Consider the following 20721-nt stretch of genomic DNA (forward strand, 5'->3'; position numbering starts at 1 on the left):
TGGAGGGTCATGTCAGGATGAGCCTGCAGGAAGGGTACCACATGAGGGAAGAGGATGTCTTCCCTGTAACGCACAGCATTGAGATTGCCTGCAATGACAACAAGCTGAATCCGATGATGCTGTGACACATTGCTCCAGACCATGACGGACCCTCCACCTCCAAATCGATCCCGCTCCAGAGTACAGGCCTCTGTGTAACGCTCATTCCTTCAATGATAAATGCAAATCCGACCATCACCCCTGGTGAGACAAAACCGTTACTTTTTGCCAGTCCTGTCTGGTCCAGCGATGGTGGGTTTGTGCCCATAGGCAACGTTGTTGCCGGTGATGTCTAGTGAGGACCTGCCTTACAACAGGCCTACAAGCCCTCAGTCCAGCCTCTCTCAGCCTATTGCGGACAGCCTGAGCACTGATGGAGTGATTGTTTGTTCCTGGTGTAACTCGGGCAGTTATTGTTGCCATCTTGTACCTGTCCCGCAGCTGTGATGTTCGGATGTACCGATCCTATGCAGGTGTTGTTACACATGGTCTGCCCCTGCGAGGACGATCAGCTGTCCATCCTGTCTCCCTGTAGCGCTTTCTCAGTAAGGGCATTGCAATTTATTGCCCTGGCCACATCTGCAGTCCTCATGCCTCCTTGCAGCATGCCTAAGGCATGTTCACGCAGAACCTGGGCATCTTTCTTTTGGTGTTTTTCAGAGTCAGTAGAACGGCCTCTTTAGTGTCCCTACATTTTCCTAACTGTGACCTTAATTGCCTACCGTCTGTAAGCTGTTAGTGTCTTAATAACCGTTCCACAGGTGCATGTTCGTTAATAGTTTATGGTTCATTGAACAAGCATGGGAAACAGTGTTTAAACCCTTTACAATGAAGATCTGTGAAGTTATTTGGATTTTTATTAATTATCTTTGAAAGACAGGGTCCTTTAAAAAGTTTATTTCCATTGATTCTTGAAGAATATAACTTATACATTCCTCATGAGCTTAGTTCAACTGTCACACTCCATGAGAACCCAAAATATAAACTTGTTTTTCTCCAATGTTTGTAAACATTGTAAATGTAAACAAACACTGTATAGCCTCATAACATGGTTAAAACAATACTTTTGATATCATGGATGGTCGGTCCTTACATCCATAGCTCTGTCTATTCATCTGAGAGTGGTCACATTTATCCATGCCCATCCCTCAGCTTTTTACCAAAACAGGCGGGGTGGCCGTTTTGTTATTGTTTCATCAGTGGATTTGCCCTTTAAACAGCTGCATATTATCAAAATGTCACCAACAAAAAGGTAAACAATAGGCCTAAGAAAATGCAGCATATTTTCCTTCTGTTCACCTGACTTAGAATTCCTCACAATCAAATGTCGACCGCATTATCTACCAAGAGAATTCTCTTAGATTATAATCACAGCCGCATATATTCCCCCAAGCAGACACATCGATGGCCCTGAACGAACTTTATTTGACTCTATGTAAACTGGAAACCACATATCCTGAGGCTGCATTCATTGTAGCTGGGGATTTTAACAAGGCTAATCTGAAAACAAGACTCCCTAAATTCTATCAGCATATCGATTGTGCTACCAGGGCTGGTAAAACCCTGGATCATTGTTATTCTGTGACGCATATAAGGCCCTCCCCGCCCTCCTTTCGGAAAATCTGACCACGACTCCATTTTGTTGCTCCCTGCCTATAGACAGAGACTAATACAGGAAGCTCCGCCGCTCAGGTCTGTTCAACGCTGGTACGACCAATCTGATTGCACGCTTCAAGATTGCTTTGATCGCGGGGATTGGGATTTGTTCCGCATTGCGTCAAACAACAACATTGACGAATACGCTGAATCGGTGAGCGAGTTTACTAGCAAGTGCATCGGCGATGTCGTACCCACAACAACTATTAAAACATTCCCCAACCAGAAAACGTGGATTGATTGCAGCATTCGCGCAAAACTGAAAGCGCGAACCACTGCTTTTAACCAGGGCAAGGTGACCGGAAACATGACCGAATACAAACACTGTAGCTATTCCTTCCGCAAGGCAATCAAAAAAGCTAAGCGTCAGTATAGAGACAAAGTAGAGTCGCAATTCAACGGCTCAGACACGAGGTATGTGGCAGGGTCTACAGTCAATCACGGATTACAAAAAGAAAACCAGCCCCGTCGCAGACTAGGATGTCTTGCTCCCAGACAGACTAAACAACTTCGTTGCTCGCTTTGAGGACAATACAGTGCCACTGACACGGCCCGCTAACAAAACCTGTGGACTCTCCTTCACTGCAGCCGACGTGAGTAAAACATTTAAACGTGTTAACCCTCGCAAGGCTGCAGGCCCAGACGGCATCCCCAGCCGCGTCCTCAGAGCATGCGCAGACCAGCTGGCTGGTGTGTCTACGGACATATTCAATCAATCATTATCCCAGTCTGCTGTTCCCACATGCTTCAAGAGGGCCACCATTGTTCCTGTTCCCAAGAAAGCTAAGGTAACTGAGCTAAACGACTACTGCCCCGTAGCACTCACGTCCGTCACCATGAAGTGCTTTGAGAGACTAGTCAAGGACCATATCTCTCCACCCTACCTGACACCCTGCCCTGTACAACTGGGTACTGGACTTCCTGACGGGCCGCCCCCAGGTGGTGAGGGTAGGTAACAACATCTCCACCGCGCTGATCCTCAACACTGGGGCCCCACAATGGTGCGTTCTGAGCCCTCTCCTGTACTCCCTGTTCACCCACAACTGCGTGGCCATGCACGCCTCCAACTCAATCATCAAGTTTGCAGATGACACTACAGTGGTAGGCTTGATTACCAACAACGTCGAGACAGGGAGGAGGTGAGGGCCCTCGGAGTGTGGTGTCAGGAAAATAACCTCACACTCAACGTCAACAAAACAAAAGAGATGATCGTGGACTTCAGGAAACAGCAGAGGGAGCAGCCCCCTATCCACATCGACGGGACAGTAGTGGAGAGTGTAGTAAGTTTTAAGTTCCTCGGCGTACACATCACGAACAAACTGAATTGGTCCACCCACACAGACAGCATCGTGAAGAAGGCGCAGCAGCGCCTCTTCAACCTCAGGAGGCTGAAGAAATTCGGCTTGTCACCAAAAGCACTCACAAACTTTTACAGATGCACAATCAAGAGCATCCTGTCGGGCTGTATCACCGCCTGGTACGGCACAACCGTAAGGCTCTCCAGAGGGTAGTGAGGTCTGCACAACGCATCACCGGGGGCAAACTACCTGCCCTCCAGGACACCTACACCACCCGATGTCACAGGAAGGCCATAAAGATCAAGGACAAAAACCACCCGAGCCTTCTGGATGATAGCGGGGTGAACAGGTAGTGGCGAGGTCAGTACAGGTGCATCAAAGCAGGGACTGAAAAACAGTTTCTTTCTCAAGGCCATCAGACTGTTAAACAACCACCACTAACATTGAGTGGCTGCTGCCAACATACTGACTCAACTCTAGCCACTTTAATAATGGAAAAATATCTTTAAAAAATGTACAGTGCCTTGCGAAAATATTCGGCCCCCTTGAACTTTGCGACCTTTTGCCACATTTCAGGCTTCAAAACATAAAGATATAAAACTGTATTTTTTTGTGAAGAATCAACAACAAGTGGGACACAATCATGAAGTGGAATGACATTTATTGGATATTTCAAACTTTTTTAACAAATCAAAAACTGAAAAATTGGGCGTGCAAAATTATTCAGCCCCTTTACTTTCAGTGCAGCAAACTTTCTCCAGAAGTTCAGTGAGGATCTCTGAATGATCCAATGTTGACCTAAATGACTAATGATGATAAATACAATCCACCTGTGTGTAATCAAGTCTCTGAATAAATGCACCTGCACTGTGATAGTCTCAGAGGTCCGTTAAAAGCGCAGAGAGCATCATGAAGAACAAGGAACACACCAGGCAGGTCCGAGATACTGTTGTGAAGAAGTTTAAAGCCGGATTTGGATACAAAAATATTTCCCAAGCTTTAAACATCCCAAGGAGCACTGTGCAAGCGATAATATTGAAATGGAAGGAGTATCAGACCACTGCAAATCTACCAAGACCTGGCCGTCCCTCTAAACTTTCAGCTCATACAAGGAGAAGACTGATCAGAGATGCAGCCAAGAGGCCCATGATCACTCTGGATGAACTGCAGAGATCTACAGCTGAGGTGGGAGACTCTGTCCATAGGACAACAATCAGTTGTATATTGCACAAATCTGGCCTTTATGGAAGAGTGGCAAGAAGAAAGCCATTTCTTAAAGATATCCATAAAAAGTGTTGTTTAAAGTTTGCCACAAGCCACCTGGGAGACACACCAAACATGTGGAAGAAGGTGCTCTGGTCAGATGAAACCAATATGTAACTTTTTGACAACAATGCAAAATGTTATGTTTGGCGTAAAAGCAACACAGCTCATCACCCTGAACACACCATGCCCACTGTCAAACATGGTGGTGGCAGCATCATGGTTTGGGCCTGCTTTTCTTCAGCAGGGACAGGGAAGATGGTTAAAATTGATGGGAAGCTGGATGGAGCCAAATACAGGACCATTCTGGAAGAAAACCTGATGGAGTCTGCAAAAGACCTGAGACTGGGACGGAGATTTGTCTTCCAACAAGACAATGATCCAAAACATAAAGCAAAATCTACAATGGAATGGTTCAAAAATAAACATATCCAGGTGTTAGAATGGCCAAGTCAAAGTCCAGACCTGAATCCAATCGAGAATCTGTGGAAAGAACTGAAAACTGCTGTTCACAAATGCTCTCCATCCAACCTCACTGAGCTCGAGCTGTTTTGCAAGGAGGAATGGGAAAAAAATTCAGTCTCTCGATGTGCAAAACTGATAGAGACATACCCCAAGCGACTTTCAGCTGTAATCGCAGCAAAAGGTGGCGCTACAAAGTATTAACTTAAGGGGGCTGAATAATTTTGCACGCCCAATTTTTCAGTTTTTGATTTGTTAAAAAAGTTTGAAATATCCAATAAATGTCGTTCCACTTCATGATTGTGTCCCACTTGTTGTTGATTCTTCACAAAAAAATACAGTTTTATATCTTTATGTTTGAAACCTGAAATGTGGCAAAAGGTCGAAAAGTTCAAGGGGGCCGAATACTTTCGCAAGGCACTGTATCACTAGCCACTTTAAACAATGCCACTTAATATAATGTTTATATACCCTACATTACTCATCTCATATGTATATACTGTACTCTATACCATCTACTGCATCTTGCCATCTTTTTGTAATACATGTATCACTAGCCACTATAAACAATGCCACTTTTATGTTTACATACCCTACATTACTCATCTCATGTGTATATACTATACTCGATACCATCTACTGCATTTTGCCTATGCCGTTCTGTACCATCACTCATTCATGTATCTTTATGTACATAGTCTTCATCCCTTTACACTTGTGTGTGTGTATAAGGTAGTTGTTGTGAAATTGTTAGGTTAGACTACTCGTTATTACTGCATTGTTGGAACTAGAAGCACAAGCATTTCGCTACACTCGCATTAACATCTGCTAACCATGTGCATGTGACAAATACATTTTGATTTGATATTGCATTTATTTTTCACATGTAAATAGCAATTTTCACTAGTGCTATAGCATGCTATTCCAAGAGCGCAACATTTTATTTTTATTTAAAAATTTTTTTTTTTTTAGGTGTAATGGAAAGTAATGATCCTCTGGCCAAGTCATGCTTTAGTAGCCTATTTTGAATTGATTTATTTCTGTATAGACAGGAATAGGCTAATTAGGCTATATTATTTTGGTAATTCAATATACTTAGGGAAAGCTTAGCTTCCCCTAGCTTTATGGACGCACCGCTATGTCAATCTCCTGAACACCATAGTAGAAAAGTTGACCTATTCTATTGGTCAGCTTGTCAAGAAATAAATAGCCCAGACTCTGGGACAGTTTTTAATTTGTATTTTATTTAACTTGTCAGTTAAGAACAAATTATTATTATAATGACAGCCTAGGAACAGTGGGTTAACTGCCTTGTTCAGGGGCGGAACGACAGATTTTTACCTTGTCAGCTCGGGGATTTGATCTAGCAACATTTTTGGGTAGTGGCCCAACGCTCTAAGCACTAGACCCCCTGCCTTCCCACAGTTGCGGGACGATAGATCCCAAATTCATAGAACCAGTACGCCTAGGCTACATAAAAAAAACCGCAACAAATCTGATGCAATAGATCAGGACGTTTAGCTTAAAATGTTGGTCAACAATTTTTTTCTTAACATTATTAGGGCAGCAATGCGCACAAGGCAGTAGAGTACGCACAAATGTTTTTGCTACCAGACAATGAAAGAAAGAAAACAAAACAGAACATGAGAGAAATAGGTTACTGGTCTCAATGGCATATGGAAGTCTTTCTAAAACAATAGGTTACTGGTCTCAATGGCATATGGAAGTCTTTCTAAAACAATAGGTTACTGGTCTCAATGGCATATGGAAGTCTTTATAAAACAATAGGTTACTGGTCTCAATGGCATATGGAAGTCTTTCTAAAACAATAGGTTACTGGTCTCAATGGCATATGGAAGTCTTTCTAAAACAATAGGTTACTGGTCTCAATGGCATATGGAAGTCTTTCTAAAACAATAGGCTACTGGTCTCAATGGCATATGGAAGTCTTTCTAAAACAATAGGTTACTGGTCTCAATGGCATATGGAAGTCTTTCTAAAACAATAGGTTACTGGTCTCAATGGCATATGGAAGTCTTTCTAAAACAATAGGTTACTGGTCTCAATGGCATATGGAAGTCTTTCTAAAACAATAGGCTACTGGTCTCAATGGCATATGGAAGTCTTTCTAAAACAATAGGTTACTGGTCTCAATGGCATATGGAAGTCTTTCTAAAACAATAGGTTACTGGTCTCAATGGCATATGGAAGTCTTTCTAAAACAATAGGTTACTGGTCTCAATGACATATGGAAGTCTTTCTAAAACAATAGGTTACTGGTCTCAATGGCATATGGAAGTCTTTCTAAAACAATAGGTTACTGGTCTCAATGGCATATGGAAGTCTTTCTAAAACAATAGGTTACTGGTCTCAATGGCATATGGAAGTCTTTCTAAAACAATAGGTTACTGGTCTCAATGGCATATGGAAGTCTTTCTAAAACAATAGGTTACTGGTCTCAATGGCATATGGAAGTCTTTCTAAAACAATAGGCTACTGGTCTCAATGGCATATGGAAGTCTTTCTAAAACAATAGGTTACTGGTCTCAATGGCATATGGAAGTCTTTCTAAAACAATAGGTTACTGGTCTCAATGGCATATGGAAGTCTTTCTAAAACAATAGGTTACTGGTCTCAATGGCATATGGAAGTCTTTCTAAAACAATAGGTTACTGGTCTCAATGGCATATGGAAGTCTTTCTAAAACAATAGGTTACTGGTCTCAATGGCATATGGAAGTCTTTCTAAAACAATAGGTTACTGGTCTCAATGGCATATGGAAGTCTTTATAAAACAATAGGTTACTGGTCTCAATGGCATATGGAAGTCTTTATAAAACAATAGGTTACTGGTCTCAATGGCATATGGAAGTCTTTATAAAACAATAGGTTACTGGTCTCAATGGCATATGGAAGTCTGTAGAAAGTAATTCCCTCCACGGATATGGTTGGATTTTGCCTAGGCTACTTTTAAACAAGGAAAGAGAGGAGAAGCAAATCATAGAGAGGAAAGGAGACCACATCATTGTAATGAAGGGAGGCAGAGATGGAGAGAGGGAAATATAATTATAGAGAGAAGGCAATAGACAGATAAGATGTACAATATGGAGAACAACAACGCACTACTGTAACACCCAGTAGGAGAGGGAAGAGATCTCTAGAGATGGGGAGAGGACTGGGGGGATGGGATCTGAAATGACAGTGTTTGCTGTCTGGGGCAGTGAGTAGTCTTCCTCCTCTACTTTAGTAAAAAATAGTACTAGTAAAATATAGTAAAAAGTAATACTTAAGTTGTTTTTTGGGATATCTGTACTTTACTTGACTACATATCTTTTTGACAACTTTTACTCCACTACATTCCTTCTGAAAATAATGTACTTTTACTTCATACATTTTCCCTGACACCGAAAAGTACTAGTTACTTTTCGAATGCTTAGCAGGACAGCAACATTGGACAATTCACACACTTATCAAGAGAACATCCCTACTGCCTCTGATCTGGTGGACTCACTAAACACAATTGCTTATTTTGTAAATTATGTTGGAGTGTGTCCCTGGCTATCTGGAATGAGAAATGATTTATACTTTGATGCTTAAGTATATTTAAAACCAAATACTTTTTAGACTTTTACTCAAGTAGTATTTTAATGGGTGACTTTCACGTTTACTTGAGTCATTTTCTATTAAGTTATCTTTACTTTTACAATTGGGTACTTTTTCCACCTCTGGCCGTGACATTTTGACCCTGTTATTAGGCGTGATGACATGACCCTCACACACACACACACACACAAGATGACCATATTCCTTGCAAGGGATGACGGGTCAATAGTTATCAGCTTTGATCTCAGATGATCCTTTGACCTTAATGACCTTTTTTGTTCTGTATAAGCTAATGTATGCATCGACCATGATTGCGCTAACATAAGGAGCGTAGAGTGAACAAGGAAAGATAGGAGGGATGATTAGCTGTATGTCTGTCATTGCTGTATGGTTGATGGTTAAAGGCAAGCCCGAGTCTCTACTTCAACAGAGCCTTTCCTGATGGGTCAATCTAATTTATTAGCTCTCTTCCACATCCTCACACTGCTCATCAATAGACCAGCACTGACCACTCTGGAGAAAACATACTTTAATGTTTACGTACTGTTTTACCCACTTCATATGTATATACTGTTTTTCTAGTCATGGCCTTCGGAAAGTATTCAGACCCCTTGACATTTTCCCCTTTTTCTTAGGTTACAGCCTTATTGTAAAATTGATTATCTTTTAAAAAATGTTTTTATCAATCTACACACTACCCCATAATGACAAATGAAAATAACTTCTATTTTTTTTAATTTTCATTAAAAAAACTAATCACATTTACATACTTATTCAGACCCTTTATATTCTGGACTCTGACATTGCTCGTTCTGATATTTCTTTATTTATTTTTGGAGTTTGTGTATTGCTTTGTATTGTTAGGTATACTGCACTGTTGGAGCTGGAACATCTGCGAAATATGTCTACGCAACTGATAAAATTAGATTTTATTTCATAGAAGGGAAAATGTGTAGGCCCAAGGCAAAGCTATAGTAGTTTTACTTGTTTACACAAAAATAGATGCTTGTCCTGAACTGTGTGTTGTGGGCCAATCGCTTAGATGTGATCATTTGTACCCCTCTATTTCCCTCTCTTGATCTCTGTTTTTATGGATGAATGCATGACCATTTGCTTTAGTCTCTCTCTCTCTCTCTCTCTCCACCACCCTCTCTTAGATCGGTGTGATGACGGTGACTGTGTTCCCAGTACGGCTGTTCTTTGCAGTGCTCCTCATGTTGCTGGCCTGGCCCTTTGCCTTCGCTGCCTCTCTGGGACGATCTGAACTGGCCGTGGAGACCGAGACCTGGTGGAGGAGGTACACCTGTCACTGTGTGTGTCAGTGTGAGTGAGCGAGTGACAGAAAAACATTAGGAATACCTGCTCTTTCCATGAGACTGGCCAGGTAAATGCTATGACTCAGTGTAGATGAAGGGGAGGAGACAGGTTAAAGAAGGATTGTTAAGCCTTGAGACATGGATGTTTTGTGTGCCATTCAGAAGGTGAATGGGCTGGATAAAATATTGAAGTTCCTTTTGAATGGGGTATGGTAGTAGGTGCCAGACGCACAAGTTTGAGTATGTCAAGAACTGCAACGCTGCTGGGTTTTTCATGCTCAACAGTTTCCCGTGTGTATCAAGAATGGTCCACCATCCAAAGGACATCCAGCCAACTTGACACAACTGTGTGAAGCTTTGGCGTCCACATGGGCCAGTATCCCTGTGAAATGCTTTCGACGGTGGTGTAACTCAATATAATGTTTTGTACACTCGGTGTATAAAATGAAAACACCTGATAATGACAAATATTGTGGAATATTTGTAGAAGGTTTGGATACAATTGACATTGCCAGGGCAAACACACATGTGCGCGCAACAGGACATAATTGCAAACAAGTCTTAAGTAAACTAACTGTATAAGTAAAGGTTAAATAAAAATAAACACACACGCCCTCAATCAGTCTCTCTCCTACAGGATCTGTGACATCGCCCTGAGGGGGATCATGCGTGCCATGTGGTTCTGTGGAGGGTTCCATTGGGTGACGGTGAAAGGGGAACCGGCTCCGCCCTCGCAGGCGCCCATCCTCACCCTGGCCCCTCACTCGTCCTACTTTGACGCCATCCCCGTCACCATGACCATGGCCTCTATCGTCATGAAGACCGAGAGCAAGAACATCCCCGTCTGGGGCAGTGAGTAGTCGTCCTCATTGTCATCTCTCTCATCTTCATTAAATACCACTGTCTTCCTCACCTCTCTTTTGCCTTCTCTCTGCCTCTTCCTGATTTGTCAGGCCTTTTCAGTCTGTCTCACTGTCTAGGGAAGTGTGTACTCTAGTCGTGATCTTCATTCTCTCTCTCTGGTTCCACAGTCTTCCTCATCTCTTTCTTTCCCGGTCTGTTGATCTTCATTCTCTCTCTCTGGTACCGCAGTCTTCTTCATTTTTCTCTGGGTGTGTCTCAAAATGCATACTACTGTGCTCCAAGCACGCAAATTGGAGCGCGGGAGGGTCAGAGTATGAGTCCAAATGAAAGTATGCGAAACAGAGCATGGAGGGCACTTCTCGAATGCGCACTCCGTTTGTACATATTTTGAAGCATGCATCGATGCACAAGCTTCAACGGAAGGTATGCAAAGAAATATGACGCAACCACTTTAAACAAATATACAAAATGTGTTCAAATCAATGGTGGCCATTATTTGAACGGAAGTGATAGAAAATACACTCCGACTTTGCAATGAAATGTTTCCTATTCACATCTCGTGTGTTGCCTCTTCACATCTCGTGTGTTGCCTCTTCACATCTCGTGTGTTGCCTCTTCACATCTCGTGTGTTGCCTCTTCACATCTCGTGTGTTGCCTCTTCACATCTCGTGTGTTGCCTCTTCACATCTCGTGTGTTGCCTGACTACAATATTTGATCTTGATACATTAGTAAATAAATACTGTTAATTCTGGCAAGCCCATAATAGGTCAATAGAGCTAGCTACTACTGTTAGCTAACCAGATAGCCACAAAGAATAGTTAGCTAGCTACCCATGAATCTATTGCCTATTATTAGTTTTAGGTCATTTTTGCTTCTTAAACTATCTGGTTAGCTATATTGTTACAATTCACATTTAGCTAGCTGATAGTTATGAAGTAAAACGGTTGCCTTGTGTATATCTTGTTTCGTCTCTATTGCCATTGTCCTGGCTGAAAGACCGTTCAGTGAATGGGTAAGTCCCATGTCCATAGTAAGTCAATAGGGCAAACCACGAAGAATTGGTAGCTACCCACAAAATATGTACATCTACCTTGCATAACGTTAGTGTTAGGACATTTTGCCTGTTTAACTAGCTAGCTAGCTAGATTATTACAGTTCACATATCTAGCGTATAATTACGCAGTAAAACATTTGGTTTGTGTATGTCTTGTATCGTCTATGGTTGCCACTGTCCTGGCTGGAAGAAGGTTCAGTGAATGGGGAGGTGCAGCGTGAGGTAATACAGTTGGGGGAGTGTGACTGCTTCTCAAATGTATTGTTTTATGCGTTCTCCACACACTCAACCTCACAAGAATGTACTCAAGAGAAGGTTGTCGGAGAATGCGCTCAGAGCATGAGAGTGTGGAGCACGGTAGTATGCATGAGAAACCCACCCCAGTCTCTGTCAGGGGCAGTGAGAACCATAGTCTTCTGATAGATATTGACTGTTGTGTGTTAGTGAGGTTATCAGAGTTGACATGACGGTTGGAGAGAGGAACAGTATGAGGTGGTGAGACCAGGTGTTAATGATGACCATATTGTCATTATAACATTATTGTTATATTGATATTATGCTGTGCTAATCACTAATCTATCATTCCTCTTTCTCTCCCCAATGTCTTTCCCTCATCCCCTTCTGTCTCTCCCTGCCCCACCAGCTCTGATAAAGTTCATAAGGCCAGTGTTCGTGTCGCGGTCGGACCAGGATTCTCGCAAGAAGACGGTTGAGGAGATCAAACGCAGAGCCCACGCTGGAGGGGAGTGGCCTCAGGTAACGTAAAGACCAACCTTCCTCAATCTTGGAAGTCTAATTCAATGTACAGTGTATTTAGATAAGTACCCATATGTGTACTGTACTGTGTGTGTGTGTGTTTGCAGATAATGATATTTCCAGAGGGGACGTGTACCAACAGATCCTGCCTCATCACATTCAAGCCTGGTATGTGTTCTTTATGCTGACCAGGTCCTCATCTGTCTGTCTCTGCGTCTCTGTCTCTGCGTCTCTCTGTCTGTCGCTCTGTGTCGCTCTCGCGCTCTGTGTCGCGCTCGCTGTTTCTCATTCGCTGTTCCTCTCTTGCGCGCACGCTCTCTCTCTCGCGCCGTCGCTCTCTCTCTCTGTCTGTGTGTGTGTCTGTTTCTCTCGCCCTCTCTCTCAGTGGGGTTTGAAAATTGCACCCCTTGTGCCTGTCACTGTGTATGTGAGTCTTGAATGCGCACTTCCATGTGTGTGTATTTCTGTTCAGCGTGTGTGTGTGTGTTGTCGCTTTGTGTGTGTGTTCCCACTAGTGACCCCTCTTCATTGTAGCTGTCCCCACAGAGTAATCCCTTCTGTTCTACCCCTGTGTCACTGTCCTGTCCCCATAAGCCAAGCTTTTCTAAACCTGTCTCACCCTGTTCAGTTAAGCGACATTCTGGGAAACGAAAAACAACAAAATGGTGTCCTCGCCGTTTGTGATGGTATACAGCTGAGGGTTGGGGCTAGGGAAATGTCACCACAAGTTCATAGACAGGGCTCCAGATGCAAGGAAAGACATACATTGTTGTTTGTAAACAATGGAGTAACATTGTTATATTTTGGGCTATGGCAAAGGTAAATAGTTATATATAATAGGAATTTCACTGACCAGCTCTGACTGGAGCTGTAAATCCCTGTTTATCTAAGCGTGTTCCCGTCTGTGTAGTGTTGCCCCTTGAAACCCAGCTTTCAGTTTAACTCTGGGTTGTCGGTCCAAATCCATTTTTATTTATACGGCACATTTCAGAAATGCAATACAGTGGTCGTCACAGGAAAAAACTAATAAAAACAATGAAAATAAAATGAAATATTTAAGTAAGAGGATTAAAAAAACTAAAGAATAACAGTAAAATCTGAACAAATAAAAAGCACCCTAAGGAAAAGCAAAGCTTTTTAAGATCTCTTTTTGTCCACAGTTTCAGTCTCGCTTCTCCATGCCTCTTGGTCCCCCTCAGGTTCTCTGGCAGGCTATTCCAGAGGCTGGGGGCATAGTAACTAAAAGCTACCTTTCCATGCCTCTTGGTCCTCCTCAGGTTCTCTGGCAGGCTATTCCTGAGGCTGGGGGCATAGTAACTAAAAGCTACCTTTCCATGCCTCTTGGTCCCCCTCAGGTTCTCTGGCAGGCTATTCCTGAGGCTGGGGGCATAGTAACTAAAAGCTACCTTTCCATGCCTCTTGGTCCCCCTCAGGTTCTCTGGCAGGCTATTCCTGAGGCTGGGGGCATAGTAACTAAAAGCTACCTTTCCATGCCTCTTGGTCCCCCTCAGGTTCTCTGGCAGGCTATTCCTGAGGCTGGGGGCATAGTAACTAAAAGCTACCTTTCCATGCCTCTTGGTCCCCCCTCAGGTTCTCTGGCAGGCTATTCCAGAGGCTGGGGGCATATTAACTAAAGGATACACCTCCATTCCTCTTGATCTTAGGCTTTGGGATAGTTAAAAGGCCAGAGAACCTGAGGGACCTACTGGGTACATAACTTAAAAACATGTCTGACGTGTATTGGGATGCACAATCGTGGATTGATTTAAAAACCAATAGAATAACACCTATGTTTTTTTACTTGGTGTTTTACCTTTATTGCCCGTGAATTAAAATGTGAGGCTAAATTCTCTCACTGTGCTTTGGCTCCAACAATAAGTACCTCGGTCTTGTCTGGATTTAGCTGTCCAATGTGTCTCTTGTTTAGTCCTCTCACTGGCTCTCTGCCAAACAGCCCTGGCATACAGTATGTCTCAATCATATTTTCATCTTCCCTTCTTTTTGCTTTTGTCTGATCTTCTCTCTCTTTTCTGAATTCCCTCATCTCTTCCTCTCTGCTGTACTAAAATGTCAATCTCACCGATCTTCACATGCATATGCCCCTCTCTCTCCCTCTTTCTCTATCCCCTTGTTCTTTCTCTCGCCCCCTCTCTCCCTCTCATACCTCCTCATCCCTCTCTCCATACTCCTACATAATCATCCAGTCATAACTCCTACAGTATCCTAGTGGTAATGGTCCCACTGCACCCAGAGGTCAGGGTAGTCTCCAGCAGTTTCATGACCAGGCTGTACTACTGTATAACACTGTAACCATTAACGCAGGATTTTGATGTTGTGTGTCCTCAGGGGGAAGTTTGTCAGTCATCTTAAACACACACACACACACACACACAGAAGGTTGTCAGAATGTCAGTCATCCACCGACTGTGAATTAGGCATGGGCGTTGACCAGATTGTCATACCTTCATACCAACCTTATGCCATCCCAGGTTATTTGGTAATAGCAGCACTGAACACAAAGGGCACGGTTTTCAAACCCCACTGAGTCTCTAATTTGAAGGTTAGCAATGCTAATAAGTCCATGTAAAATCCCATGATGAATGCTAGTTAAATGCTAACCGAGTCATTGCGAACGTTCTATACAGTCTCTGACAAACAATTTACAGGGCAGACATCCCAGCTCATCAAGTTATACAAGTAACTCAAAAATGCTACTGACAGTTTGCTGCACACGCAAAACAAATATTAGACCGCAAGGCTCTTGATCCAGGAGGAGATTCTCTGCTGTTACCAAGCACAGCTTGATTATGAAACGAGCTAACCACTTAGCTAGATAACTAACTAACTTGCTAGCTACTCATTTAGCAAACCAAATGCACAACTACAGAGCATTTAGCACATTTTTAGACAGTTAACTTTAATAGTTATAATACATCTAGCTGGCAAACATTTGGTTGTGAATTCCATACTGTAACTACGTCACCTGACTCATGTTGCACAAAAGTGAGTGACTCCCAAGGCTCCAGTCTCTTAATGTTGTGTGCTTGTAAACAAACATAAGGTGACTGTGGTCTACCGCTAAGCTTCATTATGAACAGTTATGTGACCGGTGAAATGACACATGTAAGTTAACTGCAAACATTGTGTCTATAAGGTAGTAGTTTTGGAATTGTTAGCTAGATTACTTGTTGGTTATTACTGCATTGTCGGAACTAGAAGCACAAGCATTTCGCTACACTCGCATTAACATCTGCTAACCATGTGTATGTGACAAATAAAATGTGATTTGATTTGCAGGTATTTATACCAAACAAAAATATAAACTCAACATGCAACAAAAATGTATGATTCTACTGAGTTAGTTATTTAGTCAATAGTCAATTGAAATAAATTCATTAGGCCCTAATATTTGAATTTCACATGACTGGGCAGGGTCGCAGCATAGGCCCACCCACTTGGGAGCCAGCCTAACCCACTGGGGAGACAGGCCTAGAAAATGCAAATTTTAAATTAGTTTTTCCCCACAAAAGGGCTTTATTAGACAGATACTCCCCCGTTTCATCGGCTGTGGAGGTCCTGCGCTGGCGTGGTTACACATTGGTCTGCGGTTGTGAGGCCAGTTGAACGTACTGCCAATTTCTCGAAAATGACATTGGAGGCGGCTTATGGTAGAGAAATTGACATTCAATTCTTTGCCAACAGCTCTGGCGGACATTCCTGCAGTCAGCATGCCAATTGCACACTCCCTCAACTTGAGACATCTGTGGCATTGTGTTGTGTGACAGAACTGCACATTTTATCAGCTTTTTGTTGTCCTAGGGCTGTCTCAGACAGTTGTCTGTTCTTTCGACCCTCTTCCTCCTACTGCTGCTGGCCTTTGCAGATTCTGCTGTTAAGCTCCTGCTGTAATGCTACGAATAGGCTACCATTTGGAGTGACGATTTATCTTACCTTTTCTGCATACCAGTTATTATTTTTAAGTGCACATTTTCGTCAAACAGTTTTATTTTCATTTATAATAGTCTTCGTATCTTAAAATTATTATCATGTAGTTACATTTTTTTCTCAAAGTAACTTCTATTGCCATTGCCAACTATATAAACAGCCTACATAAGGCCAACAAATAACATTGCAGCCTGTAGGTAGAAGTATTCTATAAGTATTCTATAAATCTAATTGGCTATGCATGGCCTGTCTGTAAGGAACTTGAAACATTGTGTCAACTATTAACTTGGTCCAATCTGAAGCTAGCACTAGCGAACTTGCAACATTGCGTAACATTTTCTGGGCCCTCAGTTTCCTGCTCCAGTCAGCTCCAGACAGACATAGCTGTAGGCTATTTGCGCAAGGGATAAGAAATAATCAGGTAGGCCTATTTTATGACGTTTCCACTGGACCAGAGCATGACTTTTATTAGATTTTTTTACCCTTTTCACGGTGAGTGGTTATTGAAAGAGGGCTTGAAAGATTTTTTTATCTAGGCTGAGTTAAGGAACTAATGTCATTCTCAATTCATGTAAGAACAGACTTTGTTTACTTGCTGTTTGAGGTGAAGAATGTATTACTTTGAGAAGTTCCACAGTGGTGGTGCATTAAGACAATCAGAAATACTATCAGATCCTCAAATGGGCACATTTTATAGGTCTATATTTGCGCGCAGGCCAGGTAGCCTCGGCCTACTTCTATGTATAATCAGGTGTGCGTCCTTACTCAACATTGACAGCGCTACAAACAAACGACAATGAAAACTTGTTCCTCACAAATGTAGCCTAGGTTGTGCGGCCCCCTAGACAATGAGAAAGGTTAAAGATTGTAATAAGAATATATTGAATGCATTAACAGAAATTACCGTAACAAAACATGGGAAATGATGGGAATTAACGGTAAATGTACTACTGGTGATAATGGTGTGCCAACCCCGCGGCCTCAGCAATGGATTTGTCTACTGCGACAGGCGGGAATCAGACCGGTGTCTCATATGCCATAAAAACATATATATTTTAGACTGCTCAGCCCACCAACAGCCTAGCGACCAAACAATCGACCAGTCGACTAAATAGGGTCAGCTCTATATTGTCCCCAACACAAGGTGCACCTGTGTAGTGATCATGCTGTTTAATCAGCTTCTTGATATGCCAACCCTGTCGGGTGGATGGATTATTTTGGAAAAGGAGGAATCCATTTGTGGCTAACATTTGAGAGAAATAAGCTTTTTATGCGTTTGGAAAATTTCGGAGATCTTTTATTTCAGTTCATGAAACATCGTACCTACGCTTTACATGTTGCGTTTCATATCTTTTTTTCAGTATACTTAAAAAGTACCTAGAAATATTCACTTTTATACAAAAATTGTTACAACAGTTTTGAAAAACCATCCCGTGGCTATTTCCAAATAACCGATATACGGTATATATGGGAGATTATGAATATGCTCACACACACACACATACGCAGAGACACACACACACACATATGCAGAGACACACACACGCAGACACACATACGCAGACACACACACAAATACGCACAGACACACACTCAGTAACATTTCTCTCTCTCAGGGGCCTTCATTCCAGCAGTTCCAGTCCAACCAGTAGTCCTACGTTACCCCAACAGAATGGTAAGCATACAACTACTCTCCTTCCCTCCCTCTTCTCCTCCAAACCACCCTCTCTCCATGCCTACTTTCCTTTCCATATCCTTCCTTCCCCTCTCCCTCCCTTTGTCCTTTGACCCTTTGTCCCTTTTCTCCCCAATTTCACCCTTAACCACTGCGTCACCTGGGAGGCCCTAGTTTTTCTCTTCTCAAGGTGTGAGTCAGTCTGTGCCCATTTTGAGTGGCTTCATACTTGTGCGGAGTGATATTTCATCTCTACAATGTCGTCCTCTCCTCTTGACCTGCGATAGCACAAAATAACTGAAACCGTCAAAGCAAGTCTCAAATAGACGATGCCCCAAGTTGCTTTCACTTGTACATAGTTTTCAGACCATTGTAGATGAAGGAGAGGGGAAAGGAAGCCTCTGTAGACTATTGAGATGCAGCCTCTGTAGGTGCCAGTCCTGCTGTGTGTCACTCATTTAGGCCATGAGCACACTGTGATTTTTGTGTTTGAGTATTTCAGAAGGAGCCAATGCTTTTTCAATGGGAGTTATCTGTTGACAGATGAATGACAACAGAGATTGTCTGACAAATGCACAAATGGTCTGTCTTTAGACAGATGAAACTCGTCGGCACTCGTCTGAAAATAGTTGGCTTGAGTTGCACTTTTGACGGACAAAAACGGACAATGATGTACGTCGTACGATTTGATCCCTATTCATGCGTCTGTGTGTCTGGCCCGCAGAGGAGAGGAAGCCAGTGTACAGTATTGAGATGCAGCCTCTGTGTAGGCCCCATTCTTGCTGTGTAACTAATTTCCTCTTCCGACAGGATACGATCACGTGGACATGGCAAGGCCCTGGAGCGTGAGTATCTCTTCCTCATTATTTCCGTCTCTCTGTCTCTCTCTCAGCGTGTTTTCACATATGGGCCTCTTTAAAAGAACCGACCACAGTCCTCTTTAATGTGAACTCTGTTCTCTTTGTATTCACACTGCCTTTGAATGAGGACCACTCTTTAGCCAGCTCACTTCACCTATTTTTGTGGACAGAGTCCTCTTTGCATTCACATTGCTATGTTTAGAAAGGAACCAAGATCTTTTCCCAACATTCACTCTGTTTTTACAAAATACAGACCAGCCATTCAATCAGAATGCGTTATCGGACAGCTAGATATACTTACAGTACCGATATTTTGGAAGCTAATAGATTGCAAATGGGGGGAAATATGAGACATAATAATTGTAATCAGAAGATACAATTAACATGTAAATTTGATTGGTAGCAGAATAAATAGCAATAGAAAAACTGCAGATAAAAACTGCCCCTTTAGGAGCTAGAATAGATGTTGTACCTTGTGTTGTAATTCTCACCAAATAGGTTTTCTTCTCACGCTATAACAATACTTCACCAATAAACAGCTGATGAAGCTCTCTTAGCCTATACACATTGCAAACAAAAACTCCGCACATTTTGGGATTTCTGTGCGTCCTTGACAATCACTAATCAATATTCAAAAACGGCACACATCTGGCAATATGTTTTAGATTGGACGGGGATGTTGTGTTTTTAGGCCTGTGGTTAATCTTCACAGTATCCCCTTGCACAACTTATCTCTATTCTCTCATCACCCCTCCCCCTTTTTTCTTTCTGAATCAGCTGATTACTCTCTCTCGCTTTCCACTCAGGTTTGAGATACTGTGGCTGACACTGTGCCAGTTTCATAACCCCATAGAGATTGAGGTAACGGTTATTTTTTTAAAGGTGGACTCAGCAAATATGATGTCATTGTTACATAGTGGGGCATCTTACTGCGTACGGACGTCCAATCTTTCTTGAAGGAAGAGAAATGGAAGATGGGCAGGTGATAACAATGAGTTTTTCTTCCATGCAGTACCTGCCTCTCTACACTCCTTCTGAGGAAGAGAAGAACAACCCTGCTCTGTTCGCCAATAATGTCAGAAGCATCATGGCCAAGTTAGTTGTGTGTGTGTGTGGCCTCCCCAGGTTACATAATTTACATCTGGCTATCTGTGTGTCTTATACTTCTCTAAATGCCTGCCACATATACAGTATATCTGACATGTCAGGGGGGTATCCTGACTGCTCTCTCTGTGCTCTGATAGGGCCCTGGAGCTGCCCATCACAGACCTGTCGTTTGATGATTGCCAGCTGAGCCTAGCAAAGGGCCCAATGCGTGTCCCTAGCAACAGCAGCCTACTGCAGTTCAATAGACTAGCGCGAAGGCTCGGGTGAGTTGGAGTTTACTTTACTATTGGTTGTTAAGCGTTATTACAGGTCCTTAATAGTTTTTAAAAACAGAATTGTTTTGCTGATGTAACAAAACATTGATGTTGAATGAATAAGAACATTTAAAAATGTTATAAATGTTTATTCTAAAATCGTACATTCTGTTTTTGTTGAGGTGTCTGAATGGGTAGGTAGGGTATGAGTGATCTCCTGTACCTCGTTTTGACATTTTAAGGGTGTCATACTGGGGAAATATGACTGGATTTACTGGGAAATACTACGACTAATATTACTGGATTTACTGGGAAATACTACGACTAATATTACTGGATTTACTGGGAAATACTACGACTAATATTACTGGATTTACTGGGAAATAGTACGACTAATATTACTGGATTTACTGGGAAATACTATGACAAATATTACTGGGTTTACTGGGAAATACTACGACCAATATTACTGGATTTACTGGGAAATACTACGACTAATATTACTGGGTTTACTGGTCGAACTGGGAAATCCTACAGGGTTTACTGATAATACTGGGAAATACTACTG

The 20721-nt window shown here is 42.4% G+C and overlaps 1 protein-coding gene across 2 annotated transcripts in view; it reads left to right on the forward strand.

Moving 5' to 3' along the window:
* LOC110488115 (lysophosphatidylcholine acyltransferase 1) overlaps positions 1–20721 on the forward strand; it is a 34365-nt gene that overhangs the window by 10141 nt on the left and 3503 nt on the right. For both annotated transcript variants that reach the window (XM_021560141.2, XM_021560140.2), the window contains exons 3-11: positions 9478–9617; positions 10274–10488; positions 12200–12312; positions 12420–12480; positions 17874–17932; positions 18743–18777; positions 19599–19653; positions 19805–19887; positions 20037–20162. In XM_021560141.2, the coding sequence (XP_021415816.1) occupies positions 9478–9617; positions 10274–10488; positions 12200–12312; positions 12420–12480; positions 17874–17932; positions 18743–18777; positions 19599–19653; positions 19805–19887; positions 20037–20162 (887 nt within the window). The remainder of the gene's footprint in view (positions 1–9477; positions 9618–10273; positions 10489–12199; positions 12313–12419; positions 12481–17873; positions 17933–18742; positions 18778–19598; positions 19654–19804; positions 19888–20036; positions 20163–20721) is intronic.

Source organism: Oncorhynchus mykiss, chromosome 32 (assembly GCF_013265735.2).
Source record: "Oncorhynchus mykiss isolate Arlee chromosome 32, USDA_OmykA_1.1, whole genome shotgun sequence".
Classification (NCBI taxonomy): Eukaryota; Metazoa; Chordata; class Actinopteri; order Salmoniformes; family Salmonidae; genus Oncorhynchus; species Oncorhynchus mykiss.